The 20,157-nt window shown below is 47.9% G+C and overlaps 1 protein-coding gene across 33 annotated transcripts in view; it reads left to right on the forward strand.

Moving 5' to 3' along the window:
* The window catches only part of UBR4 (ubiquitin protein ligase E3 component n-recognin 4), a 136,161-nt gene that overhangs the window by 111,740 nt on the left and 4,264 nt on the right, over positions 1–20,157 (forward strand). For all 33 annotated transcript variants that reach the window (XM_055385985.2, XM_055385998.2, XM_055386063.2 and 30 more), the window contains 13 exons: positions 1,059–1,146; positions 1,707–1,834; positions 2,705–2,812; positions 3,355–3,474; positions 4,237–4,427; positions 4,889–5,062; positions 5,457–5,556; positions 9,398–9,616; positions 10,446–10,559; positions 11,554–11,696; positions 12,100–12,225; positions 13,672–13,866; positions 16,795–17,019. In XM_055385985.2, the coding sequence (XP_055241960.2) occupies positions 1,059–1,146; positions 1,707–1,834; positions 2,705–2,812; positions 3,355–3,474; positions 4,237–4,427; positions 4,889–5,062; positions 5,457–5,556; positions 9,398–9,616; positions 10,446–10,559; positions 11,554–11,696; positions 12,100–12,225; positions 13,672–13,866; positions 16,795–17,019 (1,931 nt within the window). The remainder of the gene's footprint in view (positions 1–1,058; positions 1,147–1,706; positions 1,835–2,704; positions 2,813–3,354; positions 3,475–4,236; positions 4,428–4,888; positions 5,063–5,456; positions 5,557–9,397; positions 9,617–10,445; positions 10,560–11,553; positions 11,697–12,099; positions 12,226–13,671; positions 13,867–16,794; positions 17,020–20,157) is intronic.

Genomic DNA, 20,157 nt, shown 5'->3' on the forward strand with positions numbered 1-20,157 from the left:
GACTTCAGCTTCCATTCTCTACCTTGCCCTCCATTTCCCTGATAAGCAGCCTACCTCTGTAGCTACTGACTAGAACTAGAACCTGCTCTGTGTTCAGTGTCTGTGGTGGTTCTCTCTGAGGAATTCTCACTGGGCTTCTATAGCCGGAAACACTTCTGCAACTGGCCTTTCTGGCAGGTTGTCTTCCTCCAGGGTGTCCTGTCCTGAAGCTCAGCATAGACTTGGAGGCAGGCTGCTTGAATTAGCGTGCTACCAAATCCCCCACTGGATTTCATCAGTGGTTACTTTGAGCTCCAATTTCTAGTCTGCAAAATGAGAATAATATTAATATATGTGCTCAGTGCCAGACATACAGTGAACTTTCCTGATTCTCCAATTTAGTGAAGTTGCTGTAATTTTATCATTTATAAAAGACTTGATTCTTATCATTCTAGTCAGATTGTGGGTTTAGCTTAAAGAATTGTGGATGAACCCCCTCCTTGTATGGTTATATAAAGACGTCTGAATCTCTGTAGGTAAAGATTGATGTACTCTCTTTTCCTGTTTTGATTCCCGAGGCTTGAGTCAAAGCTCTTTGATTTAAATGGCCTTGTTTGTCCTGGGTAGTAGTCCCTATTGATTGGAGACAGTTTCTACTCCTGAGGAAGGTCCAGGCTTGGAATTACACCTCCGCTTATAGCTTGGTAACCTTGAACAAGCTGTGTAACCTTATGTAAAAGGATCATATAAAGTACTTAATTAGTATAGGACCTGGCACAGAGTAAAACGTTCAATAAATATTTGTTAGATTATTACATAGTGTTCTAATGAAATTGAATGAGATAGTGTCTTTAAAATGTTTCATACAATGTCTAGCTTCTAGTAGACACAAAATAAAATTAGCATTCTTTCCCCTAAGTGAATTGCTGTGCATTTGGATTCTAGATGTTGTGGTTGAGACTTTGTAGAAACATAGAGGCTCTCCACATTGCTGGGGCTTTAAGCAAGACCAAGTATGGAGTCCTTTGCATTTGTCTGGGCCTGTTTTTAAGTACCTTTCTCCAACTTTCTCTGCTCAGGGAGAGCCCATGAGGATTGTTTATCGTATGCGGGGGCTGCTGGGCGATGCCACAGAGGAGTTCATTGAGTCCCTGGACTCTACTACAGGTAGATCATGGCACTGCATATTGGATCTGAGGCTTGGGACTCATGAGCGGCTCACGTCCCAGGACTTAGGGGCATTCTCAGGAGCTTCTCTCTTGTACCTCTGCATCAGAATTGTGGGGAGATTGTTTCTTCAATTGAGGAAAAATAGAGGTGTCTGTGGCATGATGCAGATACCACTGAGGGTTCAAAAAAAAAAAGAATACCAGCAAACTTTTGGAGGAAAATGCAATGAACAGTAAACTGGAGTTCAGATTTATCTTTAACTCCCTCTCCCCCCCCTCCATTGATGGTATTGGTGCTCATACTTTGACATTTGAGTAAGTAATTTTAATTGACTTGAAACTTTAAAAAAGCTCCTACTGAGATTAAAAAAGCTCCTACTGAGAGTGGGATAGTTTAATATCATCCATCATTGACCCCTTTTATTGGCCGTGTCTTTATTGGAGATACGGAAAAGTGCTGTCAGCCATCAGCCAGGAATAGGGCTGTCTTATCCTGGCCTATTTTATTCCCATCTTCACCTTACCCTCCATTTCTCCTTGGCTTCCCTTCTCCCCTAGATGAAGAAGAAGATGAAGAAGAAGTGTATAAAATGGCTGGTGTGATGGCCCAGTGTGGGGGCCTGGAATGCATGCTTAACAGACTCGCAGGGATCAGAGATTTCAAGCAGGGACGCCACCTTCTAACAGTGAGTTGGGGGCAGCAAGTTGTGGGGGCCAGCCTTTCTGCATTGGGAGAGGCCCCTGTGGAAAGAAGCTATGGCCACTGTGTCATTTTACCCTAGAGGGCAGCATGGTGCCGTGGAGCAGTGCGAGCCAGTGAAGGACCTGGCAGTTAGGACTACATTCTTAGGCACACCTTTTCCCGTCCTGCTGGCCCACTTCCCTTCTCCAATACCTCTTTATAGAGCCAGCATCTGACTGTCTTTCCCCAAATAGCTGCACTTGTGTTAACTATTATCATTGTTGTTGTTTTTAAAATGGATTTTGTAATGTAACTCATTTCTTGCATTGTAGGGTTTTGTTTGGGTATTCATCCAACTAATCTCCTTAGTGAGGATTAGAGCATTCCAGAGAGGCACCACAAATACTACACTGTTATTTTCACTACTCCCCACCCCCACTCCCCCAGGGTTTATGAGAATATGTATTATTGTTATTATTGTGCCTTTGTTTTAAATGACCTATGTGGTTCTGAGCTCTCACAGGCCATGAGCTTTGGGATCATTTTCTTTACTATTAGTTTAGGGTCTGAGTTATTGCTGGGATTTCCCCCAAGACAACAAACAGAGCATCACCTCTTCCATTAGGAACTGCTGTCATTGCCGTTGTATTAGAGATGGTAGAGATATATCCAGCCGTTGGAGCTACCAGCCTAATGTGAGAGCCCAGCCATCTCACCATGTCCCCTGAAGAGCCGCTTCTCCCTCCTGTCCTCTTCATTTCAGGAGGAGCCCCTGCTGATGGTGTAGACCCTGCTTAGACATTCCTTTCCTACTGGCCCCCATGTCCTACACTCTCATGTGGCCTCATGGGTTTTGACTGGCTTTTCTTGTCAGGTGCTACTGAAATTGTTCAGTTACTGCGTGAAGGTGAAAGTCAACCGGCAGCAACTGGTCAAACTGGAAATGAACACCTTGAACGTCATGCTGGGGACCCTAAACCTGGTAAGGAGCATGGACTGCAGGTGAAGAAGAGTGGGCCTTGGAAGTCTGGGTGTGAAAGACCTCTCAGTTCTGGGCTCAGATGAAATGGACTCACGGCTTCTTCAAGCCCTTCATCTCTCTGGCTGACTGGTGCAGAGGCTTGGGTCATTCAGCTGCCCTTCTCCTCTGGCTGGCTCACCTCCCGCCCCCGTGCTGCTGCCATGGCACTCAAGAGCTTCCTTGCTCCTTTCCTGAGTTCAGATCAGAGATAAGAGGAAGGCAGTCCCTTAAACAGTCTAGACTACACACCAGTGGGAAAGAAGTGCCCCTCTCCTTGGGGCAGCAAAGAAAGAGATCTGGAACTTCATGTTTTCCCTGTCATCAAAAGCTCACACACTTGTCTCCCTCTCAGAACATGCATATACACGCACATACATACACACGGTCATACACACATGGTCTCTGGGGAGTAAGGCTGTGAGGGCATCCTTGAGAGCAATTGTCATCAGCAGTGAGTGGCTGTGGTCTTATTCTGAGAGTGACTGAGTCTCCTTCTCCTACAGGCCCTTGTAGCTGAACAAGAAAGCAAGGACAGTGGGGGCGCAGCTGTGGCTGAGCAGGTGCTTAGCATCATGGAGATCATTCTAGATGAGTCCAATGCTGAGCCCCTGAGTGAGGACAAGGTGAGTGGGGCTCGGCCCCTCCATCCGCAGGCACTGAGAGCCTGCACTGTCTCATTGCCCACAACAGGCCTGTTTGTGTCTGGCTTAGCCCACCTGAGAATGGCGGAGCCTGCTTAAGCATTGGAATGTTAGGACTCAACTAATGATGACATAATTGTATCGAAATGTGAAATCTTTGGATTCAGAGCAAGCACAATTGCTAAGGATAGTCTTTCACTCAAAAGCTGCTCGTTAATGGAATCCTGGCATGTCTCAGTTGATAGAGGCTTTAGTCCAACCTTTCATTTCATAGTTGAGGAATTGAACAGCCCACTTCATTTCCCTGGACTTGGCATTTCCTCAGCTGTGGTACATAGTTGATTACTGGTGGAATCAGGCCTAGAACCCAGGTCTCCAACTCCCAGAATTTCTCTCCACCTGCTATGCCTGTAATTTCCTCCATTCTTATTGGTGCTAATGATTTGGCTAGAGCTATGACCAAGCGAATGTCCAGCAGCCTGCATTCTTTTACAGGGAGGGAAGATTGTATTGGTATATTCTGACCACCTGAGACTATTAACAGCACTGTCACAGAAATTTAGAAACGAATTTCTCAAGTGAAACTCCGACTGTTTGTTATTCCCCAAGAAGTGCCGAGACATAGTTCTTCTAGGGGTATTCCTGATGACTCTGATGGAAGTGGTGACTTTTGGGGCTCAGATGTTGGCTGCAGCCACAGTCCTGACTGCATTAATGGCATGTTCACCCTCTTTGCTGTTGCAGGGCAACCTCCTCCTGACAGGTGACAAGGATCAACTGGTGATGCTCTTGGACCAGATCAACAGCACCTTTGTTCGCTCCAACCCCAGTGTGCTCCAGGGCCTGCTTCGCATCATCCCGTACCTTTCCTTTGGAGAGGTGGAGAAAATGCAGATCTTGGTGGAGCGATTCAAACCATACTGCAACTTTGATAAGTATGTTACTTTGATTTCATATAGTGAAATGAGAGTCTCCACTAAAACGCTGAACTAGGTCTGTGAGATGAGGAAGAATCCTCTGAATACCTATTAGATTTTTGTGTCCTCGTTCTGGCTTTTAAGGAGCTCAGTCTAGTTGGGAAGTGAATAGTTAAAATATACTGTATTAGAGTAGCAATTGGCTAGGCAGAGAAGGCAAAGTGGTTGGTGAGATGGGAGGAATATGACGAGATGGAGCCACGTGTGCGCAAATGTGAGTGCAAGAGAAGGCTGTGAGTGTGGGAGACATAGCAGGTAACAGGGAGAGTGGCAGGAGCCGGGGCAGATAGGTCTTTGTGTCACGTTAGGGAATTTAGCCTTGATCTTCTATAGGCTGTTGACAGTTGTTAACCAAGAGGGTGACATGACTGGGTTTTGTCCCACCTTTCACACCCTCAAACTCTGCTCTTTCCTCCTAGATATGATGAAGATCACAGTGGTGATGATAAAGTCTTCCTGGACTGCTTCTGTAAAATAGCTGCTGGCATCAAGAACAACAGCAATGGGCACCAGCTGAAGGATCTGATTCTCCAGAAGGGGATCACCCAGAATGCACTTGACTACATGAAAAAGCACATCCCTAGCGCCAAGAAGTATGAAGCCCTCCCGCAGCGGGGCTGCTTTGCCTCCACTTTGCCCTTTCCTTTTCCTTCTCCATCAGCATCTTGGCATAAAGCTTCACGTGTGCCCCTTGCCCTCCTTGGGGCCTCCCAACCGCTTCTGGAAACTATGCGGGTGACCATTCAACCACTGCAGAGTCCTCGGGGCTTGCGGGAAAAGGATGGCAACTTTTTGGTTTCTACTTAGAGTACTCACTTCTTTCTGGCTTTTCAGCTGAGCTGGGTGGTTCTATGTGATTCTTTATGACACTCGGAGAGGGTCACGGTTAAACACGCCCTGGGGGTTTAAACAAGCCAGAGTCAACAACTGGTTTCTAGGTAGCCTTTGCTTCCCTGGCCTGCTAATAAGCCTTCCTTTGCTTTGCAGTTTGGATGCCGACATCTGGAAAAAGTTTTTGTCTCGCCCAGCCTTGCCGTTTATCCTAAGGCTGCTTCGGGGCCTGGCCATCCAGCACCCTGGCACCCAGGTGGGTAGCCAGGACAGGTAGTGTGAGGGTACAGGGGTACAAGTATAACTATCCTAGTTCACCTTGAGACATGACTTATCCTAATATATGAGACTCCTAGAGTAGAAGTGAGCCTGAGAAGTCATCTACTTCATCTCTGTGTGCTGAGAGAAGTAAGTTGTATTTGTGATTTCCTCATTCAACTCATTCTTAAGTGGGGCTTCATTGTCTAATGGGTCACCTGTGCAGCTGTTGAACTGTGAGGGATTGGCTGACCAGAGAGTAAAACACTTGGGTGTCTGGCCACAGTCACTAGGACACTTATATTACCATCACCTCTATCTTCTCTGCCTCAAGCAGCTGAACCCCTTGTTCTTAGGGAGTCCCACCCATTCCACTCCGCAGCTCATTTCTGATTTCTCCCCACAGGGCTGAGCGTTAACCCCTCACAAATCCGATCCTAACTGGCCCTGGATAGATGGCCAGGGCTGGGTTTTTTTTTTTAAATCAAAGTTTTAATTTGGAGATTATTATAAATTCACATGCAGTTGTTAAGAAACAATACAGAGAAATCGTGTGGGTCCTTTCCCCACTCTCCCCCAGTGGTAACATCATGTGGAACCCGAGCACACACCACAACCGGGATATAGACATCAGTGCCATCAGGACGCAGGGCAGGTTCATCAGCACAACGGTCCCTCTTGTTGGCCTTTCGTAGCCACATCTATCTTCCCCTGCTCCCCTGCCACAAGCCCCTGGCACCCACCGATGTGTTCTCCATTTCTGTAACTTTGGCATTTCAAGAATGTTGTATAAATGCAGTTGTACAAAATGTAACCTTTTGGGATTGTCTTTTTTTTTTTTTCTCAGCATGATTTTCTGGAGTTTCATCCAGGTTTGTTTAACTGTTCACCCATTAAAGGACACCTGGCTTGTTGCCAGTTTTTGGCTGTTATTTATAAAGCTGCCATGAACACTTGTGTGCAGGTTTTTGTGTGAATATAAGTTTTCATTTTTCTGGGATAAATGCCCAAGAGTGCAGTTGCTGCGTTGTATAGTAGTTGCATATTTTGTTTATAAGAAGCTGCCAAACTGTTCTCTAGAGTAGCTACAGCATTTTACATTTTACATTTCACCAGAAATGTATGGCTGCTCCAGTTTCTCTGCGTCTTAGCCAGCATTTGGTGACTATTTTTAGTTTGAACTATTTGGAAGATGTGCAGTGATTCCGTGTGGTTCCGTGTTTTCCTAGTGGTTCATGATGTTGAACGTCTTTTCATGTGCCCTGTGTATCTTCAGTGAAATGTCTGTTCATGTCTTTTGCCCAATTTCTAACTGGATTGTTTGTTTTTTAATGTTGAGTTTTGAGAGTCCTCAGCATTGCGTTTTTTCTGTTTGTAGTGTTCTGCATTGAAAATAGTTCCACTGTCTCATTTGCTAATCTGTTTCGGTAACTCATTCCAAAAACATGGTAAATTGAGTACAGTAAAGATTCTTCACTGTGTCTCACTGAAATCCCTTTTCTAAACTTCTGTTCAACTCAGTGGAGTCATAATTGTATATATTTGTGGAGATACCTTTTCCTGCATAGGAATTTCACATGTATTGTTTTCCATATCCTTGTAACATCTCTCTTTTGTATATGGATAAATCAAGGAACACGGTTGTGATTTGGCCAAAGGCAACACAATGAGTTTGGAACTCAAAGTCAGCTGATTTCCAGGCTTCTTCTTTTTTTTTTTTGCGATGAAGTTTTGCTCTTGTCACCCAGGCTGGAGTGCAGTGGCATGGTCTCGGCTCACTGCAACCTCTGCCTCCCGGGTTCAAGCGATTCTCCTGTCTCAGCCTCCCGAGTAGCTGGAACTAAAGGCACCTGCCACCACACCTGGCCAATTTTTTGTATTTTTAGTAGACTCGGGGTTTCACCGTGTTGGCCAGGCTGGTCTCCAACTCCTGACCTTAGGTGATCCGCTCCCCTCAGCCTCCCAAAGTGCTGGGATTACAGGCGTGAGCCATTGTGTCTGGCCATCCAGGTTTATTCTTAGTTACCAAACTGAATTACTTTCTTTAGAATAAGGCTTTGTCTAGTTAGATACTTGGCATTTATGCTATGGCCATTCATTTTTCTTGCAACACATCTTGTTGTGTAGCTGGTCCTGTGTTAGACTGAGGAGACAGCTGTTGCCTGTGCCTGTTGGGAGCTTACTGTCTGGTGGAAGATAGAGCCAAATACAGAGTAGTAACTAAACAGCGAGATAGATGCAGTGTGGAAGGGGCCTCAGGAAATAGGATTGTTAAGTAGAGGGCATGGCACCTGCAAAGGTTCAGAGGCCAAAGAGAGCTTAAAGCCTTCCAAGAATTGAAAGCAGCTGCAGTGGGAGGCGAGGCATGGCAAGAGCTGCCAATGGAGACCCAAGCAGGGGCAAGGCATGTTCTTTCTCCCAGAAGAGGAGTGTGGGTTTTCTCCTGAGGGCAGTGCCCTGGCCATATTACAGAGAGTGAATTGAAGGGAGGTGAGATTGGAGGTAGGAAGAACAGTTGACAGGCTTTTATCGTAATTGAAGTGAGAGAAATGGCAGCTTAAACTAGTTCATGGATAGATTCAACAGAGATTGAGCTGGGAGGAAGAATAAATGGGATTTGGAGAGTGACTGAAGGTGAGAAGCGAAGAAGCTGAATGAATCAAGAACCTGCTCAGTTTCTGGACTGAGTGATGAGGTGAATGGTGGTGCCACTGAGATGGAGAAGATCAGAGGTTTGTGAGTCAGGTGGAGGAGAGTTCATTAGACTATGCTATGAATGTATGGTCTGTCCTATTAATAACTAGAATGTAAGTTAAATGAGAGCAAGATCTTTGTTTTCCCAGCACTGAAAACACACATGGGCAAGCATGCACACACAGTGAACAGCCAGAATGTTGAGTTTGGGGTACCTGTGGAAAAGCTCAGTAGGAGTTGAAATATGGGCTCAGCATTTAGGAGCATGAGACATGAGGGAATAGGTAATTTCGCTGAGACACAGATTGGAAACGGACTTGCTGTGAGAACAGATTTATGAGCTACTGAGTGATCTGCTGGCTGTGTTATTTTCAGCCTGTTGTCTCATATGTAATCATTGCTGTCAAGTCACTTGTGACAGGTTGGTGAGGATTTCAGGGATGTGGTAATATTTCTCAGTGAGCTCACCTGGAGTGCTTTTTCCAACTACACCTGTCTTTAGCCTTCTGATGTTCTCCACCCCTGTTTATCACATGGCGCTATACGTAGTGACTTCCAGCTTTTTCAGGCACAGAGGTTTCTTGTTAATATCTTTTTTGTTGTTTAAGTTTTTAATGTCCATACCTGCTTGTAGTCATTGCACCTCTGGTATCCCTAGCCTGAGAAAACTGTGCTCCTAGGTTTGGTGGAGCCAGGGGCTCCCATGGAGAACTCAGGGCAGGTCCTTAGGAGAACGTCCAGTGCCTGCTCTGGCTGCTGATTCACCACTCAGTACACATCAGGTGTTGCTGCTTGTCTTACCAGAATACGGGGATCTTCTCCTGGCCCCTTTCCACATCCTCTGTGATGGATGCTTTGCATATGTTATCTAGTTTTTAGTCATCACAGCAGCCCTTGCACTATCCCCATTTTATAGATGGAAATACTGAGCTTAGAGCATAGGAATTGGTCAGAGGCAGTGGCAGAGCCAAACCCTCTTCCATTTGTCTGTGTCTGTCAAAGTGTGGAATCAAAGGACCTGATTGCAGCTGAACAGGTGACATGAGATGGTGCATGCTGGTTGAGTTTCTAAACCTTTAAGCTCCCGGGAAGAAGGTTTGTCTACATAATTGGAGGCATGTGTCTCTCTGGTCTCTTACTGGCAGGTTCTGATTGGAACTGATTCCATCCCGAACCTGCATAAGCTGGAGCAGGTGTCCAGTGATGAGGGCATTGGGACCCTGGCAGAGAACCTGCTGGAAGCCCTGCGGGAACACCCTGACGTAAACAAGAAGATTGACGCAGCCCGCAGGGAGACCCGGGCGGAGAAGAAGCGCATGGCCATGGCAATGAGGCAGAAGGCCCTGGGCACCCTGGGCATGACGGTAAAGCTACCACCTAGAGTCCCCATATTTCTGCCCACACTGTTGATGAGGAGGTGGCCGTGGGACAGCCCTGGGGTTGGCCATGGGGAAAGAGAAGGCTGGACAGAGGAGGAGGAAGGAACTAGGTGTGTTCGGCCCTCTCAGAGGTGGAACTACTATCGTTCTATCATACAGATGAGACTCGGAGTAAGTGACTTACGAAGTTTACCAAAACGGTAAACCAGTGATAATAGCCATTAAGTTTATTGAGGACTTATTTAAGCCCTCAAGTAGTTCTAGGAGGTTGATAGTGTTATACCCATTTTCCAGATGAAGTAACTGAAACAGAGAGGTGAAGTAAATAGGCCAAGGCACATAACTAATAAGTGGTTGACACAAAGGGTTCTGTGCTCTTCTAACTGTCCCACCTTGGAGGAAGCAAAGTCCTACAGGCTCCTTCTCCGAAGCACAGACTTGAGTGTCAGCAGTTGAAAAGCTCACATGGGAACAGTGAATGAATCATAGTGCAACAGCCCTTGGAAGCTGAGACTTGGCATTGCTGGCACGAAGATGCTGGCACGAAGAAAGGGGGCTTTTCTGATGGCAGGTGGCACCTTGCCAGGGCTCCAGCTGGATGATTTCCTTTGCTTCAGTGGTTCCTGTAGGAAGAGAGAATAGCAGAAGGGCCTGGGTCTTTATCCTTATTAGAAGACAGCTCAAGGGCTTTCCTCTCATGCACCTGTCCTTTTAGTGAAGGTAGAAGGTTAGCCCTATTCCTGAGCACCTCCAAGCTAGGGTGGGAGAGGGTGTGTGGAAATCCCCTTGACATGCCGCCGGGGTTCCCCTACAGACAAATGAAAAGGGCCAGGTCGTGACCAAGACAGCACTCCTGAAGCAGATGGAAGAGCTGATCGAGGAGCCTGGCCTCACGTGCTGCATCTGCAGGGAGGGATACAAGTTCCAGGTATAGCTGCTGGGCCTGCGGTCGGTCCTGAGGGCCCAGCCTGACCCCTTGTTCTAGGTAGCATCCCCCTCCTCCAGGCCATTTTGTTCTTAGCTAGGCAAGGTCAAGGCCTGCATCTTAGGAGATTAACAAAAGGACCAGCTGTCCTCTTTAGAGGCAGGAAGGCGAGCTCATCCGAACTTTAGACTTTGTTATCTTTATCATCATCATGACAAATGCTGCTCATTGGATTCTTCCTATATGTGAGGCCTCATACTCAGAGCTTTGTGTAAACTGGATAATTTTATTTAAACCTGTAAAAAGTCTCAACTTGTGGTTAAGCAAACAAAGGTCACATGGCAGAGCCAGAATTCCAGCCTAGGCTTCTCAGACTCCAGACCTGGGCTTTTAAAAACATACCCTGCTGCCTCCATTCAGGGTAGCTGGGGAGAAAATCAGAACTTTCTAGGCTTATCCAAACTAGATTCCACCTGAAAGGAGCAGAGCAGCCAGTGACCTGCTGGCTCTCCTGAAGGCTCAAAGGTGGCCTCTTCTTTCCAGCTGGAACTTACTGCTTAGAATACAGGCTGTGAAAGGGCAGGTGCCTGGGCCACAGGGCTCGTTAGTCCTGCGTAATGCAGGCTCTTCAGAGCTGCCCAGCAGGTTTTGAAAAGCAAGGGAATATCAAGAAGTCGCTTCTGCATTTTCAGACAGATGAAGCACAAAGTAAAGAAAGATGGCTGAGGCTTGCTTATGTGTATGCCTCTACATCTGCACCGCATCCCCTTCTTGCTGGTTGCTCCCATGATCCTTGTTTTACTAGGGCTGCGGCCAGCCAAGTGCTTCACCAACAGACTGAGGGGCTGGCCTTACCTGCTCTTCTGAACTTCCCTAGTGAGAGCAACCTGAACCCCAAGGCATTGCCCAAGAAGGGCGGCAGTTCCCCTCTATTCTGCTTCTCCTGAGCCTGACTTGGAGTTTCTCCTCCCCTCTCCTTATGTTGTCATCTTTGCAGCCCACAAAGGTCCTGGGCATTTATACCTTCACGAAGCGGGTAGCCTTGGAGGAGATGGAGAATAAGCCCCGGAAACAGCAGGGCTACAGCACCGTGTCCCACTTCAACATTGTGCACTACGACTGCCATCTGGCTGCCGTCAGGTAGGCCCTGGCTCTTGCGGGATGGCTCCTTCAGTAGGCCTGCCTGTGGGCCTGGAGCGGGTGGGACTGCCATCCTCGTGGTTTTAAATCTGCTCCTTAGTCTCTGGGGAGTAGGGTGTTCTGCCTGACACCATATAGGTCCCCAAGCAGTTTGAATGATAGGAAAATATGCTTTGGCCTGGGCCCAAGGCTAGTGAGAACAGCCCTGCCTACCTGAGTCAGCAAAGCCAGTGTGTACCACATTGAGGCTACAAATGGCAAATTCTCTTCGCAGGGTCAGGAGCCTGGGCCGACTGACTTCTTAGTGTTGGCATGCCCCCACCCCCACCCCCGCCCCCGCCCAGGTGCCTGGTTGCCACATTAATGCCAGCAGTCGCTTGTCCCTGCTCTCCTCCCTATCCAGGTTGGCTCGAGGCCGGGAAGAGTGGGAGAGTGCCGCCCTGCAGAATGCCAACACCAAGTGCAATGGGCTCCTTCCGGTCTGGGGACCTCATGTCCCTGAATCAGCTTTTGCCACTTGCTTGGCAAGGTGAGTGTTGAGTATTTTTCGTGGTGGGATGGAGGGGATTTGCAGGGGATGGGACAAGACCCGCTATCAGCCCAATCCCCTGGTGACACCATTTCCTGTTACCTTCCTTGGGAATCCATGTCTGTCTGCTTGCTGACTGGGGAGCTGTCCAGAGCAGACAGGGTGGGGGATGGAGGCTTACTCAAGGGGTGACCTGACATGGCCCACCACAGGGTGGGAGGAACCAGCACCCTTAGCTTCCAGGGTACCAGATGAAATTTCTGGGTCTTCACTATTCCTTTGCTGATCTTATGACATAAGATGTGGGACCGACTTGGTCCTTGAGGCCAGAATTTCTGAGTTCACTTCTACAGTGTGTGGCTCTGAGGTTTAAATACGAAAGTGGCTTAGTGGCAGGGGGGATGTTGGGCTCCTTAGAAGGCCTTCCTGGTCCTAAAAACCCAGATAAGAATAGCTAAAGCATTTGTGAGGTCCTCATGTCTTGCTCATGCCTTGTGGAGTGGTGCCCCACCCCAAGTCCTATTTCAAAGCTCAGGGATAAAAAGATGCCTGTCATAAAACAGGCAGCTGGCAGTGACAATGGAGAGCATGTTGAAATGCTTAACCTCTATTCTTTTGTTTTGAGACAGGGTTTTGCTCTTGTCACCCAGGCTGGAGTGCAGTGGCGTGATCTTGGCTCACTGCAGCCTCCGCCTCCCAGGTTAAAGCGATTCTCCCGCCTCAGCCTCCCAAGTAGCTGGAATTACAGGTGCCTGCCACCACGCCCAGCTAATTTTTGTATTTTTAGTAGAGACGGGGTTTTGCCATGTTGGCCAAGCTGGTCTGGAACTCCTGACCTCAGGTGATCCACCTGCCTCGGCCTCTCGAAGTGCTGGGATTACACGTGTGAGCCACCGTGCCCGGCCAGGCATGTATTCTTGTATACATTGTACAGATGAGATGCAGAGTTTGAGCAACTTGCTCGAGGTCACCCAGTTAATAAGAGGCACAGCCCAGATAGATGGGAATGTGTATTGACATAGGAAAAACAAAAGCAAAAACAAAAAACCCTTTTATTTGGAGATTGAAGAGCTCATTCTTATGGACAGGTCACTTTGTCAGTCAGAATGGATGAGTTCTACATTGCTTCCTCCAAAATGTACTTCACATGCAGCCACGGTATGTCCTACAACATTAGTTCATTAAGAAATGGGCGCCCAAGAGTGGTGGGCTCTCATCAAAACTTGGAGAGTGTCACATTCAGTCACTGCAGAAATGAAAATGTCCTATGGCCTTGTTGTCCTGCTGGCCCCAGCCTTGGCCTCAACTTTCCCTTTTATTCTTATCTCCGTTTGCAAACCTTTGCAGCCATCAGGCCTGGGAGTACTGGAAGGAGGCTCTGTCTCCCAAACTGGGTTTTCACCAGGAACTCACTTCCATTTCATTGTTTGTTCTGCTTCCCTCTAGACACAACACTTACCTCCAGGAATGTACAGGCCAGCGGGAGCCCACATATCAGCTCAACATCCACGACATCAAACTGCTCTTCCTGCGCTTTGCCATGGAGCAGTCGTTCAGCGCAGACACTGGCGGGGGCGGCCGGGAGAGCAACATCCACCTGATCCCGTACATCATTCACACTGTGCTTTACGTCCTGAACACGTCAGTACCCTGTGTCCCAGGGGCGGCATCTCGCAGACCCACCCTGCATCCCTCTGCCTGAGATCCCCTCAGCTTTTTCATAGCCTCTCATGCTAGTTCCAGAGCAAGCGTCTGGCCTAAGGCAGCCTTTTTGCCGAGGTGGGGATGCTCATCTGCATTCTTTTAGGGCCACGCAGAGAAAGCAATAAAGGGAACTTCCTTCCCCCAAACTGCCCTGTCTCCCACCATGGGCAGCCCAAGACCGCATCCTTGAACTGACCTTCAGCTCACGGGGGAGCAGGAAGTGGGAAAAATCAGGCCACTGAAGCCTCTACTTCGATGCAGCTGCTACTTCTACTTTCCAGACTGTTCTCTTGAATGGGGGGAGGTCACAGGTCGGAGCTGTGCCCACATCATTAGTCAAGGGCATATAGATTGTTACAGGTGGTGGTTTCCCATCAAGGGAATGCAGCAGAGCTGAGGACCCAGTTCATAAATGGAAAACTGGATTTGTTATCCCTGTTTTCTCTACAGTGGGTAATGCTTCTGGCAAGTGTGAAGGGAAAGGGAATGTTCAAGATTATCTGGGAAAGTCAACCGACAAGGAAGGCAGCCAGGAAAAAAAAGAGATTGGTAGTTTTATCCATATGCACATTATGGGACAGTTAGGTTGGTACCTGGAAGTGTAATTTTAAAGAAGCACTTAGGCCAGGCACGCTGGCTCACACCTGTCATCCCAGCACTTGGGAGGCCAAGGTAAGAGGATTGGTTGAGCCCAGCCTAAGCAACATAGTAAGACTCTGTCTTAATAAAAAAAAAAATTGTTTTAAATTAGCCAGGCTCACACCTGTAGTCCCAGCTATTCGGGAGGCTGAGGTGAGAGGATGGCTTGAGCCAAGGAGGTTGAGGCTGCAGTGAGTCGTGATCGCACCACTGCACTCAAAGGTTTCTTTGAGACCATGTCTCAAAGAAAAAAAAAATTAGGAGATTGACTATCCTTTAGCTCTTCCATTTAATTCACTGTTTCATGCTTGTAGGCCCCATCTCCTAGCAAGAGGCTTACGGTTCCCTGTTGAAAGGTTGTGTACAGCTCACCCCAGGTAGCTGCAGCACAGTTTAGGCAACAGGACAATCTGTCTCTTGTCCTTTCTGGTTCTTTCTCTTCAACAATGTTATTTTTTCCTTCCCTCCCATTTCCTTGTGAGTTAAAAGGCTGACCTCGAGACCACAGGCTTCATTGTTAAAACACGCAGGGGCAGGTTGACATCAGAGTGCATTACATCATCTGCTGAACTGCTTAGACTGGCGGGAGCAGCACCTGGCAGTACTGATGGCACAGACCTTCCCACTGTCCAAATTTCGCTCCTTCTCAGTGTTCCTGGGGCCTTGGACAGAGCCCTGGGTGACTTTAGGTGTCAGTATGTTTCTGAACAAGCCAGACATTTGTAATTGTCAGGTCCCTTCATTGGAAAGGGAATTGGCTGTCTCACAGTTTCTTTGGTCAGCCAGAGGCTGACCCAGAAGCTTCACAGAGAGGCCTTGCTTCTCGGCCCAGACTGCTTCCCAATCAACAGCTATCCAATTGACATTGGTGGGAGCTTGGTCACAGAGGGGCTGAGTGCCTTTGGTGGAATATTTGTTTATGGAGGCAAGTATGTCACAGCATGGCCACCGTAAGCCAGACCAGAGCCTGAGCAGATCCTGCAGCAGCCAACAGCCTCAGATTCCCTACAGGGCTGGAAGATCAAGTTGAGTGTATCCATCCATGCCCATCTGCAGGCAGCAGAAGCAGGCAGGGTGTCCTTGCACCCTCTCCTCCTGCTTTCCCAGAGTCCAGCATCTGTGCCAGTGCCACCTATAGACCTGGTAACTTTTTTTTCCCGGTTCTAGTGTTGTGTTTGTCCCCACCTCTCCCTACCAGTGCCCCATGGAGTTAGGATAGGGCGTCAAGCATTCATGGCATGAGAGCACCATTCAGGATCTAAGGAGAGAGTGTACCCAGAAGCGTGTCATCAGGAAGGACTTAAGTCACCTCTCAGTGCTGATTCCGTGACCTTTTGTCAAAGCTTCAGCGTGGAGAAGGAGGTAGGGTTAAGATGGACAGGCTACCTGGCTTCAGAACACAGTTCTTTCCACGATGTGAGACTTGGGCAGAATCCTTACCTCCTCTGTACTGCAGTTTTCTGTTTCTTTAAAATTGGGATAGTGGTGGCACTAACCCATAGCATTCTTGTGAATACTAAGTGAAATAATCCCGTAAAGCACTTAGAGCAGTGCCTGGCACTGAGTCTGATGTGGTCATCATCATCATCATCATTGCAACTTAGGACGCATGAGGACAAGAAGCAGCGCTCATCTGGAAGAGACTGTTCTGACGAAGGCGGGAGGACCTAGATCAGAAGAAGACAAACCGGAAGAGGGAGCCTAGGAAAGGAACCACAATGCAAATTTAGTGCAAACCATGTAAACATAACATAACAAGACTATGTGGAGCAAGGGGGAGTCAGGCTGTGGACCCACCAGGGAATCTTGATTCATGTTTTTGGCCCCATCACTCACTAGCTTGCTGACTTTGGGCAAGTCACTTCACTTTTCTGGGCCTCTGGAGTTATTAGCACAGTTCCATGTTGGGGAGATTGTGAATGTCCCTGATATATGGTGCTCAGGAACCAGTAGTTCCTTGGAATTGTATTAGGGCTGGGGTAGGAGCTAGACATGGGGGCCAGGGAAGAAGGGAAGATGCCGCAAAGAAGGGCCTGGAAGGGGACGAAGGGCATGGATTATCAGAGGAAGTGGGAGTAGTCGTCAAGGATGGGTGGGGAGTGTTGAGTCATCCAAGCGTTCAGCAAATGTCACAAGACAACGACAAATTGAACAAATTCTTCCTGCTCTTGCTGCCGGGTCCTGCTTCCACCCTGCTTTTATTTTATCACGCCGCTTTTCTTCTAGAACCCGAGCAACTTCCCGAGAAGAGAAGAACCTCCAAGGCTTTCTGGAACAGCCCAAGGAGAAGTGGGTGGAGAGTGCCTTTGAAGTGGACGGGCCCTACTATTTCACAGTCTTGGCCCTTCACATCCTGCCCCCTGAGCAGTGGAGAGCCACACGTGTGGAAATCTTGCGGAGGCTGTTGGTGACCTCGCAGGCCCGGGCAGTGGCTCCAGGTGGAGCCACCAGGTCAGTACCTGCTTCAGGAAGCTGCTGCTCACTATTTCCCATCATCAGTTTTGAAAAGCTGCTTAGTGGTTTGCACGTGCTAAGTGAAGGCATGCTTTGTGACTGTGGTGGTTGACACCAGCCCTTCTCCCTTCTCAGTCTGTCATGTCAAGAGTCTAAGCTGATGGCTGGCAGGTTGCCTGGTCATTTCTGGGTTTTCTGTTCCGCTACTAGAAAGGTAGAGCCAGTCTTACCTACTGTAGAAAATGTTAGGAAGGCAGTCAGGCACAGGGTGATACAACCAATGAGATGATCAGGGCTAAGAACAGTAATCAGGTTTTCCACATCTTGCTGGTGTTGGCATAAGCCAGGAAAGTTTCAATGTGGCCACATGGGGTATTTTCTAATAATTAAAAACTTGTCTTCATTCTTTCTTCTTGGTTACATTCCTATCCCATGCGTCCCACATTCCATGAACCTTTCTTCCTCTAGACCACTCTCCTATACGTGTGGACACCTCCCCAAGAAAGAGCATGTCAGAAAGGAAGTGGTCTTTGATTTATGACCTTGGGCTGTGATTTGGGACAGATGGTCTCGAGAGAAACAGCTGGAAACTGCCGCCACAGCATCTCTTTGAGGACCCCCATGGATTGCTGTGCGCAGAGGAGACCCCATGGGTACCACTCAGGCTGCCAATGGCCCCACACAGTCTCTGCCTTTCCTGGGGAGCTACGGAACAGGCTCTGGGTTTGGCAGTTTGCTTCTGTCCCTCGAGTGAAATGTGCCTCTGCTTCATTTCTGGAAGATCGGGTTTGTGATTTTTGTGATTCTGCTTTAGCCCAGGATTCGAGGGATCATGTCCACATTTGTAGGCCATCCAGGGAGCGGAGGGAAACTTTTAGGGCCATGATAAAGACAAGCCAAGTGGAAAATAGCCTGTGCCCTCATTGGCACACCTGGTGTCTTTATTTCCATTAGCCCTGATTGATCAAGCGTTGCTGGTCTGTGGGCACTTCACGCTCCCAGAGAGACCAGATTGGAGCTGTCGTATTGAATCTGGCCTGTACCAGATCATCACTGGAGAGTGGGAGGGGGCGTCTTGTTAGATTCCTAGGTAACCCCTGCCCCCATTCCTAACATACCACTTTCCAGTATTTCCCAAGAGCCTGAATTAATAGTTAACTAGCTGCTGGAAATCAAAAGTTAGATCTTGAGAATACTAAGTTGGTAAGTCAGGCTTGGCCAGTATCCATATGCTGCATCCACAGCAAATAGAGTGGCCATTTATTGGGCACAGTCTCTCCATGGCGGGTGTGCAATCTGAACCCACAGGAGCTGTTTTGCTTTCAGTTAGGAGACTAGCATTCATTATTGTCCCAGGCAGTTCAGGAAAAGCTGATTTGGTCACAGCTTAATTAGGAAATCCAGTGTGAGCTACTACATTCATGAGTTGCTGTTTTCTCTGTAGCAGTTTCGTCACCTTTACTAATTGGCCTTAAATAATTAAGTTGGGCAGGGTCACTCAGGATTTCTGCTTACCAAAGCACAACAGCCACAGCAAAGGGCCAAATACGGCCATGGTCCGGGGCCGTGAGCCCGGCACTCATCAGGCAGACTAGGAAAGGCACTGTGGGTTTGCCCGATACTGGGAGGAGACCCATGGGGGAGAGACCACGGCTGGAAGGGCGTTTAGAGGTATCATCCTGACGCTGGGGCAGCCTCACTGGCAGCAGGCTTTGTCCTAAGTCCTGTAAGTCATGGGGTAAGGGGTAGTAGCAGAGACACAGAAATGTAGCTCAGCAGAAGCTGGCCTCTTCTGCACTCTTGACATTCAGAAAAAAAGTTCCTCTGCCAGGAACTTGCAAGTACAAAGCCTGGGACATTCTCAGGCGTCTGTCAGAACTTGACCTGTTATCTTATCTGCCAGGGTAAAGAGCTGCAGAGAAATGGATTCTTGTCCTCATCCACGGGTCCACCTTCCAGGACTTTAGGCTGCAGCATCATCACACGTATGCAGGAGAGAAAGTGGGGGCTTGGGAAGGTACTGAGGCAGAGGGAGGCCACAGGAAGCATATTTCAGTAGAGAGGGAATTGTCCCCATTTAATATTATTTGTTGTTTGCGAGTTATTTATTGAATGCAGGTGTGGATAGCCTGTCTCATGCTAGGCAGCCCCTTCACTTGAGGCCCATCTAGTTTTAGCTTCCATAATGAATACCATCTATGTTTCTTATTTTTATGATTCTTATATATACCCATGCATTTTAATACTAAACATTTTAATATATGTCCCTTTAGTCATGGGATGTGTTCCAGTGTGTTTTGAGGTGTAGAATACTCCGTGACAAGGGCTCACCTAGGCTTTACTTATTATAGATGTGATGGCTGTTAGCAAACAAAACCTCCGTAGAGCTTGGGTGGTAGAAACTGAATCCTGACACTGATATTTCACTGCCTGTGCCGAGGGGAGCCTGATCTTTCTGTATTTCGTACTGGCTCTACCTGGTGTAATCATTCCTCAAACCTCAAACCAAGAGTGCCTGCTGAGGAGGCAGTGCACATTGTTAGAGGCAGTCTCCTCCTGCCTGTCGCTCCCCATATTCCAAGGAACTGGCTGGTCTTTAATCCTGAACTGAATCATTGGATTAAGTAGCAACGATACTGGTTAGAAACAACGGGGTGTGGTGAACAACTTGGATTATCCCAGGATTTAGGTGATGTCAGGGTGGCTGCATGCTCCATCTTAGACATTACCATTGCTTAATACCAACTTCCTAGCAGCTTGCTGCCATTTAACACAGCACATGTTTGACAGGTTACTGTGTTTGACTGGTTTAGGTCTGCTGGCTTTTAAGAAATTTCTCCTAGTGGGAATGTAAAGACTGAATTAAAACCTTGTTTCCTACCTCATTTATTAGGTTCCATCAAATTCCAAGAGCTTGTGGGGGCCCAAACACAAGGGATACATAGGAATCCTTTGCCTTTCTTTAAGTCACTAGCCTTGCGCTTGCCACGTCTGCCCTGGTGATGTCTCCCCTGGTTCCATTTTACCCTGATCTGGAAGATGAGCACTGAGAGAATCAGATGAATTTCATGGAGCATTTTTGTAACCAATAAACTTCTGGGTCCCAGGGCTCCAGAGGTTCTTGCCCACAGCTGC

Source organism: Gorilla gorilla, chromosome 1, assembly GCF_029281585.2.
Source record: "Gorilla gorilla gorilla isolate KB3781 chromosome 1, NHGRI_mGorGor1-v2.1_pri, whole genome shotgun sequence".
NCBI lineage: Eukaryota > Metazoa > Chordata > Mammalia > Primates > Hominidae > Gorilla > Gorilla gorilla.